Raw genomic sequence first — 16,048 nt, 5'->3', positions numbered from 1 at the left:
GTGGATGATAGCATCATCGGCTTCATGGCGTGTCTGAGCAGATAGCTGCGAGTTTGGTCTACGCTATGGCTCCGAATAGGACCGTGTACTTCCTGGGGCCTCTCTTGGACATGTTCAGCTCGGCTGGTGCCACGTCGTTGAGGAGTATTGCTACAAAGTTGGTGCATGCGGATGAAGTGGGTAAGATATTTTTTTTATTCACTAGATTTGTGGTAGGACTTTTACTGGGAAAGAATAATGTCAAAATTAAGCACCACCATGGTATCATCTAATAACCTACTTATCTAAGAATTAAATAATATGTATTTTCAGGATTTTTTCTTTATATTTAAATACATCACTTTCACATCTTTATACAGGCACGAATTATGAACTCAAAATCACATTTCACACCAAACAAAACAAAGACAAATAAGAAAGAAAATTCCATTTCAGATATGAACTAAATATATGTCATAGCGCTAACCAAGTAAACTACGCAATAACACGAAAAATACGTTCAAATCTTTATCTAAGAGCAAACTCTGCAGCATCACACCATACGTAAGAAATAGCTACTCGTTCGTCAAACATGTTCATTGCCTTTCCAGATACAATGTTCGTGGAAAAACAATAAAGTAATGTACTTAATCGTGTACAGGCGACCGAAGTAAACATCAGTAGAAAATTACCATTCAAAACACAATTCAGACAAATGATCCCCCTCGCATCATACAGGGTGCAAAGGTGACCAATAGGCTTGCCACGTTTCCGCGTTGAATCACGAAGGGCCCCTTTGCACCAGCAATGCTTATTGATATAATGCTACTTAGGTAGGGACTCTTGTTTAATATTGAAAAAAAAAACAAAATTAAAAAAAAAAATACAAAATTAAACGAAATGATTCAACACTCGATTATAAATCGGAACGGTTCGGCTAGTTTCGATGTTTTCGGAAGACCTATTTCATAGGTAAGTGCGTTCATGACCGCCGCGAGGCATTGTGGGGCGCCACTGTCATGAACGTACTCACCTATGAAAAAGACCTTCCGATAAGGTCGAAACTAATCGGAACGTTCCTAACAAACCGTGGGTTTTTTTTTCCAAACATGTCTCACAAGGATTTAAATAATTATAAATAAAGTTTCTAAGAAAAAGCGTCTTTACAGACTGACCAACAACGAATATAAAAAATAAGCCAGCGATAAGACCGCCTATTGCTTACCTTGTAATCTTTCTCTCTGTGTACCTGTCTCTGTATCGCTTACTAATTTATGGTGTACAATAAAGAATCATTGTATTGTATTGAATATATCCTTTCATTTCCCTTTTCAGGCATAGAGCAAAAATATACATAATTTGATATTCAATGGATGCCATAATGCAAGTACCTATCTAATTGTATATTGATCTATATAAATATGATCCATTATACAATACTTACTTATTATTATTTATTTAATAGGGGCCCAAATCACGCACTCGTTCCATGACTCAAATCTTAGTTTAAAACTCGTTATTAGCAACAATTTAACAGATTCTTCCATTCGTATCTGCCTCAAGCCCCGTTGAACCCAAGCAGGTCAGGGACCTATTTAGAAGTGAGATAATTAATAATAATAGCGCTAATCGTTAATTTTAATTAAGTTTACGACAAATTATTATCTCACGTGTACCAATATTAAATATCACGGGACAATTCACACCAAATGACCTAGTCCCAAAGTAAGCTTAGCAAAGCTTGTGTTATGAGTACTAAGCAACGGATAAATGTAATTATATAGATAGATACATACTTAAATACATAGTAAACACCCAAGACCCGAGAACAAACATTCGTATTTTTCATACAAATATCTGCCCCGACACGGGAATCGAACCCGGGACCTCAAGCTTCGTAGTCAGGTTCTCTAACCACTAGGCCATCTGGTCGTCAAATCTTAATTGACGTGACGTGAACTGACGTGATTTATAAGCAACAACTTCCTATTTGTATAAATTGATTGATATCTGAACCTAACCTATCCAAGTTTCTTCTGGACAGTTTCGTCTTGCTCGCTCGCTTCGCTCGCTCGCCGCCACAAATTTTAACATTTACAAATATTATTATATATATCCTAATGTATGTTATGTTAAAACACAGCGAGAGCTTTACCAGAAACCTTGGATTGGATTAATTACTTAAAATGCAACCTGTATACGTAGAGGTACGGAAAGATCGTTTGAGTTGCTACCCGTTTGTCGCTAAATTAAAACTCTAACTAAAATGCTTGAAACTATTTTGCCCTTGATACTGGTTATCTTAATAATCTAACAAAGTAAACGTTTTCTTGATAAATGACCCAAAATATAGCCATATAAGTTTGTTCCATTGCAAAACAACTTTTAGAAAATGCTTTGAGAGACAAGAAGTTTTTGGTAAAAATTTAAAGTAAGAAAAGGTAAGAAATTAGCAGATTTATTTTTTGAGCGAAGCATAAAAACAACTGCGTTAACTGAGCAGTCCTTTTGTGGACAGCTATTTGAGCAAATTAACACATGTGTGAAAATTAAATTTATTCATCACGTCACGATGCACCTGTTATCACTGATATCAGTATCAGTGACGGCGTCAACCGTCTTATGTATCATATGTTAGTATGAGATAAGACGTGTCATTGGCTACTGCTATGTTTATTTTGGTTTGCCACATGCCACAAAGTACCTACTATGCACGACAGGAGATGGTAACGCGTTTTCTCCTGCAAAAAAATATGGCCAGTATTTATCGGATCACTTTGTATTTTAAAATTTAGCATGAAGTAGATACATAGACCGCCAATAGTAAATAATAAATTAAAGCTTCATTTTATTGTGAAATGATAACCTAAACCTTTACAAATTGTACCTAACCACAATTTAAACTAAAATGACCTCTATTATAATATTCTTTAAACAAAGCCGGAACAACATTGAGTCGGAGTCAACGGAACTTCGCTTATACAGAGATCCTGTTCTGCGTAGTTTACATGCTACTCTAATCTATCATTGTTTGTTTTTATACATTAATACTACATTACATACTTATATCCACTGCGTGGTGCGAGTGAAAAACCAAAGAAATAAATTGATTGTCAGATATTTTTACTGTTGTTACTTTTCCTGATTTCCACCCTGAAATCAATCGTGGCTTCGCTCTCAGGCAGCTCCTGTCGTATTTCTTTACACATGGCATTGATACTTAAGCCTGTTGTCAACGTGTTTTAATGAAGACAAACATAAAACAATAATGTGACTGACAGACAAGGCGCATCCTCTAAACCACGGGTCGGTAACATGCGTCCTGGGACCCTCCTTACTGCTCGTAACCGCGTTTAATATCACCCATAGACCCTACCATTTGATTAATTAATATCGTCCTAAAGCTAACTGAGACTATCGGAGCTTGTCTGAACTTATCGGAGCTTGGCTAGGCCTTACAGGCCGTTCCGGTGTAAGAAAAGTGGCCTTGAATATCCAACTCGCCCTGATTCTGCAAAACGCAAAATGTCACGGCTTCAAAACAATAGAGTAGCTCAGCATCAAGACAGTAGAGCAGCTATGACAGATACTATATCAGTAAGCTATATCTTTGGGCTTATCTGCACTTACCATCAGGTTAGATTGAGGTCCATTGTGGTAGGTAACTGACTGTGGTAAGTTTCTCAGAGACCAAGGTGGTCTGGAATGCCATTAGCAATAAGCATCGGCTCATCCAATACCTCGAAGCAGTCTGTAAGCGTTACTGTTTCACTGAATACATATTAATCCTACCCCCTCTACTTGTACGTAATTAAGACTAGTATACAGGGTGGCTCATTTAGATCGTTCAGTATGGGAATGTTTGTTAGAGAAATTTTATCCTGAATAAATATCCTATCGATTAGTATTTTATTTTTATTATTTTATTATTCGACTGGATGGCAAACGAGCAAGTGGGTCACCTGATGGTTAGAGATTACCACCGCCCATAGACACCTGCAACACCAGGGGCATTGCAGATACAATAAAATAGTGTTTTTTTTTAATTTTAGTTGGTTCGAGTCCCGGGCGAGGCAAGCGAGTTTTAGAAAATCTTTGAATGCAGTTTTGTTTCTTTTTAAAAATAAAGGAATGTCTCCTTTAAGTAAAATGAGCCACCTTAAAGATTTAAGGTAGTTTCCCTCCAGGGCCCATCTTATTTTTCCACACTGTATATTAAACAAGTTGGATTTATAGCTACTACTACGATTATTTAAATTTCAGTTCAAATCCATACTAATATTATAAACGCGAAAGTGTTTGTGTGTTCGTATGTTTGTCCACCTTTCACGTCGAAACGGAGCGACAGATCGAAGTGATTTTTGGCATAGAGATAGTTTATGGGACTTTTTCGGGAAAATGCACAGTTCCCGAGGGAGGCGAGGGAACAGCGCGCGATAATAAGCTAGTATACTTATAATGATCTTCTTGAGATAAAAGATAAAGTTAAAGCCATAAGACGTCCACTGTTGGACACAGACCTCCCAGTTGCTTCGGTTGGAAGGTGCCTGCATCCATCATGAACCCACGAATTTAACCGGGTTATCCGTCCATGTGTTTGCGTATCGAGACAACAACAAACGTACCTTTGTTTAGGGAGTAGGAACCATTATCACCATTTCCACATCATCATCCTCGTTGCTAATTGGTCAATCAAACAAAAAAAACCTGTCGGACAGGCCCAAAATAGGGTTCCGTAGCCATTACGAAAAAAATAATTAATATTTTTCTAAGGATTTCGTATTTTATACGGAATCTTCCAAGTTTAGGTATATTTTATACCTTAGGCTGCTATTTACTCTTAAACTACTAATAATTCTCAAGCAAACTTAGCCGTTATAGTTTTCCTTGAAAGTTTGATATACTTACTACCATCCTGATTTTTTTCAATTTTTTCCACTCACCGGTTTAGATTTTAGAGGGGGGGGACGCTCGATTTTAATGAAAATTTGCACTTTAAAGTTGAATATTTCGCAAACAATTTACTGAACCCGCCCATAGAAACTGACATGAGCTTCTGTGGGTGTGTACATGAAAAACAGGTACTACCATGTCGGTATTATCCGGGCCGGTAAAGAGTGTCACCTATCAAAACGAACGAGTCAAGACACATAGATTCATTTTTTAAGTTTTTTGTTCTGGGCTATGGAACAACCCGTAACCGACCGGACTATCGTAATTTTTCGGTAAAGAAAACTCTTTAATTTTTTAAATTAATTGATGCTACTTAAAAATCTGATATTTTTTCTGTTAATTAGAAAGGTTATTCCTATCGATAAAAAAAGTTTCAAGCGTTCTTAAAATTTTCATCCATTCCCCATTACGCTATAACACCTTATGTATACATATATTACATATGTTTACAAATAAAGATACTTTGACTATAGCAACAAATGATAGAATAAAATTAAGTTAAAAATACGTTTCTTGTAGGTACCCCCTGTACCTACATGAAACGTGTTTTTTTATTTAATTGATAAAAGAAAAAATTACGTGTTCAAAATTTTCCGATAGCCACTATCTGAGACTAACTAGAATATCAGACACTAGTCTATTGTTCGGCGAGATTGAACCGCAGTTATAACTGGCACATTGTTTCAGGTAAAACAAGCTCTCTAATCAGTATATCGGAGGCGTTGGTGCCGGTGATATACTCGCCGATGTACAGCAAAGTGTACCTCAGCACGATGTCGACGTTCCCTGGCTCCTTCTACCTCATTAGCGCTGCCCTCGCTGTTCCTGCTATTATTATATTATTGTAAGTATATAAAAAACCGGACAACCGCGAGTTAAATTCTGAAAAGTGCTGGCCAGTACCTAACGTACGTAAATAAAAACCGGGTAAGAGCGTGTCGGACACGCCCAAAATAGGGTTCCGTAGCCATTACGAAAAAATTAAGTAACATTTTTCTAAGGATTTCGTATTTTACACGGAATCTTCCAAGTTTAGGTATATTTTATACCTTAGGATGCTATTTACTCATAAAATACTAATAATTCTCTAGCAAACATAGCCGTCATAGTTTTCCTTGAAAGTTTGATATACTTACTACCATCCTGAATTTTTCCAAATTTTTCCACCCACCGCTTTAGATTTTACAGGGGGGGACGCTCGATTTTAATGAAAATTTGCACTTTAAAGTTGAATATTTCGCAAACAAATCACTGAATCGAAAAACCGTCTTAGCAAACCCCTAACGATACCCCACACTATTGGGTTGGTTGAGAAAAAAAAATCACCCCCACTTTACCCTACCAAAAATTACCCTAAAAAATTTTTTTTTTCAATTTTTAATTGTTCTATTTTGTCGGCATAGTTTACTTATATATCCGTGCAAAATTACAGCTTTCTAGCATTGATATTCCCTGAGCAAAGCCGCGGACGGACAGACAAACAGACAGACAGACATGGCGAAACTATAAGGGTTCCGTTTTTGCCATTTTGGCTCCGGAACCCTAAAAAACCGGTCAACCGCGAGTTAAGTACTGGCCTGTACCTAACGTACGTAAATAAAAACTAGATTTAGATTATCGGATAGATTTTCTACGTGATTCGTTGTTGCATGAAACAGCTCGTAATAAGTAACGGCGTTTTGACATCCAGCAAAAAGTAGCCTTGCGGTCGGCTGTCGCCCTTACCAGTGACAAATTAATAGATTTCTAACAATTCAAACCTTGAAATGACATTTTCTATTTCTGCGTATGTACCTTATGGCCTTTAGTACAGTTTATTGGCCCTACAGTGTAATTAAAGTTGCGAATTTTTAGACGGATATTTTTTCTATTGTAGATTAGAAATTTGGTGGGCTAAAGTTATGGACCGTGAAGCAATTGGTTTTTTTGTTGCCACACTCCAACGTGTAGTTGGTCTTTTGAATATGCCACTAGATTTAAAGCGTGGCGTATTTAAGGTGATGTTGTAGTAAGCAACGCATGCCTAGTTAAAATTGCGAGACAAAGACTTAAATAAAGGTGTCTGGCAAAATTTGATTATTAATGTTTAACCATTATTCTTTCGAACATACGTGATAATCAGAACCAAATCTTTTAAAAAGTACGAACCAAGTTTTTTTCTTTAACCATCCGCCCAAGGTGGCAAGTATATGTATCTATTCAATTCAAACTGGGCACTTACATACCAACACTACGAGTACATTATAAGTAAGATCTGATTGCCATGAGATTTTGAACTAGGTAACGATACATACCTAAAACTCGGGATAAATTTTAAACGCAATTTCATTTATAAATTCTACGTAACTCATAGGTGGGATCCCGAGTTAGAAACTACAATTGTATGTTTTTGAGGCCATACTCGTAGATCAAACAGTTAGGCTACTGCGGAAGCGATAGCTATTCACCCTAAAATATAATATGAACTTGCTGTTACCAGTGACTTCGTCTGCCAAGGTTCATTTAAGACTATCCTGCGGGAACAGAACTATGCAATTCTGAGATAAAAACTGATCTATGTCCAAGGTTTTAAACTATTTATTATCATTTTTTCTGAGTGGTTTAAGCGCGAAGAGTTTCGAAATGTGTGACTTGGCTAGTTCTCATGTACGAACTATTATTAAGTAGGTACCTAAAACAGTCATGGAAGAGCCTATGTTCGATGTTAGTTGTTAGATGTTTAGTTGGTTAGTTTATATAATGTAATTATTATGTTGAGTGAATGAATAAACTGAACTAAACCAACTACCAGCAAGGCAAATTTTCGGAAGAATATAATAAGAACTTACAGCTTTAGAACTTGCGAAGGCTATCATATAATTCGTACATGAAAAGTGGCCAAGTCCGACCTTAGGTTGCAATATACAGGGTTACACTATACAGGGGTACAATATAGGTTGCAATATAACTATGATCCTAGGGTTTTGATCTATAGGTGAGTCAGTGATAAAAATAACGATTTTTGAATATTATTATCTTAATAACCATTTGAGGTAACGTGTGTTTATGAAATTTGAAGCACATATGTAGGTATCTCGCAAGTCTCAATAAATGAGCCAAATTTGATATGTTTATGTGTAATAGTTTCTGAGTTATGAGGGGGTCAAAAGTGGCTCCAAATGGTTCGGGTAAAATTACACACGGTGCTGCTCGCCAGTTCTGTTAGTTTAAACTTGGCTTGACACGCTACCGAACGACACGAACTTCGATTTTCAAATTTAGTAGTAGCCCGACAGATAGATATTAGATAAATAAGAGTAAGTTGTAACGATATGGATATGATTTAATAAATATGACCATGTTTTATAGTTTTAGTGCAGTAAATCATAGGAATATCTGATCTTAAGTTCACTAGGCTTTATGTGTATGATATTTGGATAGAATGTTTTTTTTTTTTCAGGGTCCTACACAGTATTCGCAAAAACGATGGGAGTGCAGACGGCAAATCGAAGGAACGGGAAATAACGCGATTTTAAACTGTATTTATTGTTAAGTTTTACTAAAGTTAGTTATTATAGGTACTTATAAGATAAAAAATCTCAATAAAGTAAGTTTTATAAAAATGATGTTGATGATTTATTGATAAATTTATAACATTTCTAAACTTTCTGTCTGTCGGTTCCTAAATTAACGGTTGACTGGTAGAGATCCCTTTAAGGGATAAGGTCTTCTTTGTACAAGTACATTAATATTCGTATTTTTCTTTAATTGTGTACAACAAAGGGTTTACATAAATTTCAAAATTTTAAAATACACTGTTATTGAACTGCCTATTTTTTTTATTAATTAATCTTCCTTCTTTCCTTTCTTCCTTTCATTCTTTCTTTCTTTCTTGTATTGATCCACAATGACCTCAATAAAACCATTAGATAATATTTAAATATAATAAATTGTGATTAGGTATTATTTCTAATAGGAAGGAAAGAAGAAGTTTCTAATAAATCAACTTATAAAGAATAAAAAAAATGGGATATTAGGTATCCATTATGATGACGAATTGACGACGGAGCGGGCGCACGCGGGTGCAGTTAAAATCCGACGCACGCGACGCGTGCAGACATTATTGGCGACGGAGCGGGCGCACGCCTGCGAGCGCGGGTGCAGGTAGAATCCATCGCACGCGACGTGTGCAGTTAGCGCTGCGCGCTACATTATTGGCGACGGAGTGGGCGCACGCCTGCGAGCGCGGGTGCAGGTAGAATCCGTCGCACGCGACGTGTGCAGTTAGCGCTGCGCGCTACATTATTGGCGACGGAGTGGGCGCACGCCTGCGAGCGCGGGTGCAGGTAGAATCCATCGCACGCGACGTGTGCAGTTAGCGCTGCGCGCTACATTATTGGCGACGGAGTGGGCGCACGCCTGCGAGCGCGGGTGCAGGTAGAATCCATCGCACGCGACGTGTGCAGTTAGCGCTGCGCGCTACATTATTGGCGACGGAGTGGGCGCACGCCTGCGAGCGCGGGTGCAGGTAGAATCCGTCGCACGCGACGTGTGCAGTTAGCGCTGCGCGCTACATTATTGGCGACGGAGTGGGCGCACGCCTGCGAGCGCGGGTGCAGGTAGAATCCATCGCACGCGACGTGTGCAGTTAGCGCTGCGCGCTAAATTATTGGCGTCGGAGCGGGCGCACGCCTGCGAGCGCGGGTGCAGGTAGAATCCGTCGCACGCGACGTGTGCAGTTAGCGCTGCGCGCTACATTATTGGCGACGGAGTGGGCGCACGCCTGCGAGCGCGGGTGCAGGTAGAATCCGTCGCACGCGACGTGTGCAGTTAGCGCTGCGCGCTACATTATTGGCGACGGAGTGGGCGCACGCCTGCGAGCGCGGGTGCAGGTAGAATCCATCGCACGCGACGTGTGCAGTTAGCGCTGCGCGCTACATTATTGGCGACGGAGTGGGCGCACGCCTGCGAGCGCGGGTGCAGGTAGAATCCATCGCACGCGACGTGTGCAGTTAGCGCTGCGCGCTACATTATTGGCGACGGAGTGGGCGCACGCCTGCGAGCGCGGGTGCAGGTAGAATCCGTCGCACGCGACGTGTGCAGTTAGCGCTGCGCGCTACATTATTGGCGGCGGAGTGGGCGCACGCCTGCGAGCGCGGGTGCAGGTAGAATCCGTCGCACGCGACGTGTGCAGTTAGCGCTGCGCGCTACATTATTGGCGACGGAGCGGGCGCACGCCTGCGAGCGCGGATGCAGGTAGAATCCGTCGCACGCGACGCGTGCAGTTAGCGCTGCGCGCTACATTATTGGCGACGGAGTGGGCGCACGCCTGCGAGCGCGGGTGCAGGTAGAATCCGTCGCACGCGACGCGTGCAGTTAGCGCTGCGCGCTACATTATTGGCGACGGAGTGGGCGCACGCCTGCGAGCGCGGGTGCAGGTAGAATCCATCGCACGCGACGTGTGCAGTTAGCGCTGCGCGCTACATTATTGGCGACGGAGCGGGCGCACGCCTGCGAGCGCGGGTGCAGGTAGAATCCGTCGCACGCGACGTGTGCAGTTAGCGCTGCGCGCTACATTATTGGCGACGGAGCGGGCGCACGCCTGCGAGCGCGGGTGCAGGTAGAATCCGTCGCACGCGACGCGTGCAGTTAGCGCTGCGCGCTACATTATAGCTGTAATACTTATATTTTTAACCCCCGACGCAAAAAGAGAGGGTGTTATAAGTTTAAACGCTATGTGTGTCTGTCTGTGGCACCGTAGCTCTTAAACGGGTTGACCGATTCGAATGCGGTTTTTTTTTATTTGAAAGCAAGTTTTTTTCAACCGACTTCAAAAAAGGAGGAGGTTCGCAATTTGTCTGTACCTAGGTATGTTTTTTTTGTTACGTAATAATCCGCCAATTGTGGGCCGAATTCTAAAATTCTTATTTTGTTCTGAAGGACATACTTCCGAGGTGGTCTCATTGTCACCAAGTTAGGGTCTGATGATGGGATCTTAGAGAAATCAAGGGCAACCCTCAAATTTTAAAAGCACACCTATAGCGATTTTGGCATTGTTGAGTCGAGGCAGCTCGGCCTGAGGCTGCTCTAATGGATACGCGGCTATTGAAGCCCAATATATAAAGTAAAGGTGAAGTAGACGTCTATAGTTCCACTCCTGCTGGCTTGTGCTGAGACACCGACTTCGAACTAGTAGAAAATTATTTTCAAGGTTTTTGAAGTCGGTTAAATTTTTTGTTAAAAAGTTTTCCATATGGCGTCCACCCGCTGCGTGCGCTGACAGCGGAGACGGAGCGTTGCGGCGCGGCGCGGAGGCGGTACCAGTTATAATATTCGACCTAACGAGAAAGGGGCCACACAGAATAGTACCGCGCTACGCTTATTTCTCGCCCGTAATTCTGTGTGGCCTCTTTCACTTAAGCTCGAATATTACCAACCGGAAGCGCCTCCGCGCCGCGCCGCACCGCTCCGCCTCAGCTGTCAGTGGGTACGAGTATCTAGCTTAAATGTCATCTGTGCCGTATCCAACATGAAACGGCTGTCGTGTTGATGGTCCAACCACTAGAAGTAGGTCACTTGCAAGATTTGAAACGTTGAACTTAATAACACGCTTAGCGAACTACGACATAAATAAGATTATTTATCACTAAAATATTGTACCAGTAAGTAGGTCATAGGTAATCATCGTTAAGATGATGCATCCCAAAATATTCCAACGCCAGCTCCGCTCACACATCATCATCATCATCTTAGCCATAGGACGTCCACTGTTGGACATACGCCTCCCCCATAGACCTCCAGTTGCTTCGGTTGGAAGCGGCTTGCATCCACCGTGAACCCGTGGTCTTAACTTCAACGCGGTTAGTGGACGTCCTACACTGCGCTTGCCGATCCGTGGTCTCCAATCGAAAACTCTTCGGCCCCAACGGCCATCTCATTGCCACTTCAACGAGCTAATTCGCTTCGCTCATACAATAGACTACACTAGTATCCTGAAGAATTCGAATAGGGAATATTACTGCAATTCTCATCTTAGGCGTCTAGGTTGGCAACGCATCTGTAATACCCCTGGTGTTGCAGATGTTTATGGGCAGTGGTGATCTCTTACCACCAGGAGACCCACTTGCTCGTTTGCCATCCAGTCGAATAAAATAAAAAAACAAAAATTAAAAAAAAACAAACTGTACAAAAATATAGAGTTTCGTGCTGATAACGAATGTTGTATTTGACTTTGTTTATTGAAGTGACATAGGTCATAAGTGACATAAAGAATAAGAAGTTTAAACATTTTGATTAGCCAGTTATACAACAGTATGGAACGGAACTCTTCAACGGTTAATGGCATGGTCTTGAAATTTGGTGTGCAAATGTAGTTTGGGTGACAATACAAGTACCAACAGTCAACAAAAAGTAGAGTCGGCACAAAAATGTTGTAATAAAAATGAAATTTTACCAAAAAATATTTATTTTCTTTCATCTTTGCCAATTTTGTTTGAGTAACAAAAAAACCTGTCCAATATTTTCTGAGACCTAATACATATGTGACGGACAAACAGAATACCTATTTTTTTTTACCATGGAAACTATGGATAATTATCGAATTGGGATCCGCTCACCGGAATCGTATGCGGCATAGCGTCCAAAGGTATAGAATGATTTATGAAAAATACTTAGTACAAAAACACACAACACACTCGCACTAACTTTCGCACTAATAAGTAATAACATTTCTGAACTCTTATGATACGAATATACGGAAGACCGTAATAAATACAATAAGTAATTATTAAATAAGACACGATGACCTGGAACACGAGATAAAGTCAGGTTCGTTGTCTTTTATTTACACTGGATTATTTATTTTGTTTATGATAATATGATAACTTTGCCTTAGTAACTAAAGTTATACCTATACATATAGGACTAATAATAACTAAAGGAATAAAGATTTGACTGTGCGTTGTCATCATCATCGTCATCTAAGCATATATACGTCACTGCAGGGCACAGGACTCCTGTCAGAATGCGAGGACTTGATTTGCATTAGGAACTTTACACACCATTGAATTTCCTCGCAGATGCGTGCAGAATTCCTCGCGAGGTTTTTTGTAAAATGAAAATTTGGTTGTTCTTTCATTGAAGCTATCAAGTGTGCTATAAATTTGTTCCCTTGATTAATTCTTGGTATCGATTTATGCAATAAAAGTATGCGTGTGTTTTTTTTTTGTCGATTCGTTTCCAGGTTGTGGCAATTTCGATGTGGCGACGCCATTAACCGTTGAATAGTACCGTCTTGCGGAGATGATCCTGGCCATAACACCAGAATGTCAATAGGTTCGGGTTATTGTCACCGGACCTTACCTATATAATATGCCTTTCAGCTCAATTAGATACCTGGAAGTAGTCAAAAATGGCTTACAACTTTTGTAACTTAGGCATAATATGCAATACTTATCTAAGTATTTACGAAGGTTGCAAGTTAAACAATGCCTTAGAAAAATTAATTAAACCCTAATTAATATAATTGAATAGATTAATATTCGTAATCATTAATAAATTAATCCAATCCAAAACCTCAAAATGATAACTGTGCAAAAATAACTAAAAAACACAATTTGATTTCGTGAAACACAATTATTTCGAATTAAATCGTGTTTTTTACATATTCAATCAGTTTTAAAAAAGTTTTCAATTTAAAAACTGTTGGCTATAATATGCAAGCATTTAAAGCGTCACTTCAAAAACAGTAAAAGAAAAGAAAAAACCGCGTTACCATTTTTTGCTATTTGAATTTTGAACAGATGTATGGACAGTGTAATGTAATGGTAGTACAGCATACTTTTTTTTTGGACAGAACGTTTTTTTTCCTCGCATTCAAAGTGAAAAGTAGAGTGTTTAACGCGAGACTAAACAACCATGATGACATTCTAACTACAGCCACCCTCGCTCTGCTCGAGTGGCTAAACAACTCAAACAATCTACTATTATTTATAAATAGCTAAATAAAAAAAAGAGTCGCGTCCGATCGTATATTTGAACTCTAGACCTCCAGTTTTATTACTTAGTTACAGTCAAGGCATAACCTAGGTACCTACTATGAGGTAGGTACATCGAACTTATGGTTAGTGGCATAAAGATGTATAGGTATAGGTATACAAGGGCCATCAAATATATTTGATGGCCCTTGATTGCCCTTGACTTAGAAAATCTCCAGAATTAGAGAGAAAAGCTTAAAAAGTAGTTTGGCGTAGTTACAAAGCAAAGTAAACTAATGTCAGTTAGATATGATGAGGTCGTTATAATGCTTTATATAAACAAATGTTAACGTTTATCAAGCGAGGAACTGTGCTAATGAACTACTAATGTCTTGAGTAGGCAAACTTTGAGCGAAATATTGTATGACCCAGTTTTACCCAACTAACTGGGGATTCAGGAGATGTCAGCAGGACCAACGCTACCGGATATACCTAAGTACGTAGTTAAAACAAAAACTAAATGAAGCCGTGGTGGCCTAGTGGTTTAACCTATCGCCTCTCAAGCAGAGGGTCGTGGGTTCGAACCCCGGCTCGCACCTCTGAGTTTATCGAAATTCATGTGCGGAATTACATTTGAAATTTACCACGAGTTTTGCGGTGAAGGAAAACATCGTGAGGAAACTTGCACAAACCTGCGAAGCGATTCAATTGTGCGTGCAAATTTCCCAATCCGCACTGGGCCCGCGTGGGAACTATGGCCCAAGCCCTCTTATTCTGAGGGGAGGCCTGTGCCCAGCAGTGGGACGTATATAGGCTGGTATGATGAAGGCTACTAAATATAAAGGTTAAGGTACGTTACGTTATTTTTGTTAAATGTTGAAAAAAGTATTAAATTATTTACCTATTAGGTAAGTGCGTCGTAACTGTAATATAAAAGTGTGGGGTTATACTTAAATTATGATAGTGAACGACCCATCATCAAATACAGCTGATTGAAACTTTTCTTGCAAAAGCCGTGGTACCCTAGAGGTTATAGGATCCTTTCAAGCACAGGATCGTGGATTGGACTCAGGGCACTATGCCTGGTTGGGAACTGCAGGCCCACCCCTGTATTGTGAGACCTGTGCCCAGCAGTGGGACGTTTAACAGACAGAAAATGATGATGAAACTTTTCTTCTTCATCTTCGTAACGCATATTATGGTCGGTTGTTCTAAACATGGGACACCATTCGTTCTGATGCTGAGCATCTGCAGTAGGCAACTTCATGTTTCTCTGATACATTTTTGTCGTCATCATCAGCTGGAAGATGTACAAAGAGCAACCACTTCCCACCTGCTTCCACCGGTTGCAGGAAACTCTCATCGTCGGTCCACCTAGTAGGAGGCCTGCCAACGCTGCCAGCGTCGCTACTTGAGAACCTTTCTCCCCTTACTGTTATCTAGGTACCTACCTATTATTCGAGCGGTGCGTGGCTTGCCCATTGTGATCTGAACTTAATCTTCCCACTATGTCGATGACTGTGTTCTTTAGCGTAGTTCCGTACAGTACTAGATTCTGTCGCGCAAAGAAACTTCGATAGTAGTTATCTCCACAGTTCATTGTAAGACCTGATCGTTTCCAGAAGACCGTTGTTAACGTACAAAATATTAAATTTCAAGATTAGTTTTGCACAGAAAATACTAGAAAAGCGGCAAGCCATGGTAATTGCGGTGTTCAATTACGTGAACGCGAATTACTGTCAGTTTGTTTCGGTGACATTAATAGTCAGCTATTATCGGGTAGGATATTTGTTACCATGTTAGCTGCCTAGTTTTGTTAATATTTCGTCTACATAACAACTCCGATATGGTCCAAGTTTATACAAGATTCTACTTAGTTAACCTGCAATGACTGCTACGTGTTGAGGCTGTTGATGAAATAGAGTCGTATCAAATATTTATGCACGCTTGTTGTGTCAGATATTGGTGCTGGTGACTGTACTCATAAATAAATGTACATTTAATCTAATGATTAATGCCGATATTAATTTCGTGATTGGTTTACTCTAGGTTCCCTGCTAATGGTTAATAGTGATTTAGTGATACAAAAATAAAGTTCAGCTAAAGCTGGCGCTCAACGAAAATATGGCTTAACTTTTTATAAATTCTTAGTCTTATTAATT

The 16,048-nt window shown here is 40.1% G+C and overlaps 1 protein-coding gene across 1 annotated transcript in view; it reads left to right on the top strand.

Annotated features, from left to right (window-relative positions):
• The window catches only part of LOC141434651 (proton-coupled folate transporter-like), a gene marked incomplete in the record, with an annotated part of 35,429 nt that extends 26,892 nt beyond the window's left edge, over positions 1-8,537 (top strand). The window contains 3 exon segments of the mRNA XM_074097074.1: positions 1-180; positions 5,620-5,776; positions 8,372-8,537. Of these exon segments, the coding sequence (XP_073953175.1) occupies positions 1-45 (45 nt within the window).
• Between the last annotated feature and the right edge of the window lie 7,511 nt (positions 8,538-16,048).

This window comes from Choristoneura fumiferana, chromosome 14, assembly GCF_025370935.1.
Source record: "Choristoneura fumiferana chromosome 14, NRCan_CFum_1, whole genome shotgun sequence".
Classification (NCBI taxonomy): domain Eukaryota; kingdom Metazoa; phylum Arthropoda; class Insecta; order Lepidoptera; family Tortricidae; genus Choristoneura; species Choristoneura fumiferana.
This window is presented reverse-complemented; position numbering and strand designations above follow the sequence as displayed.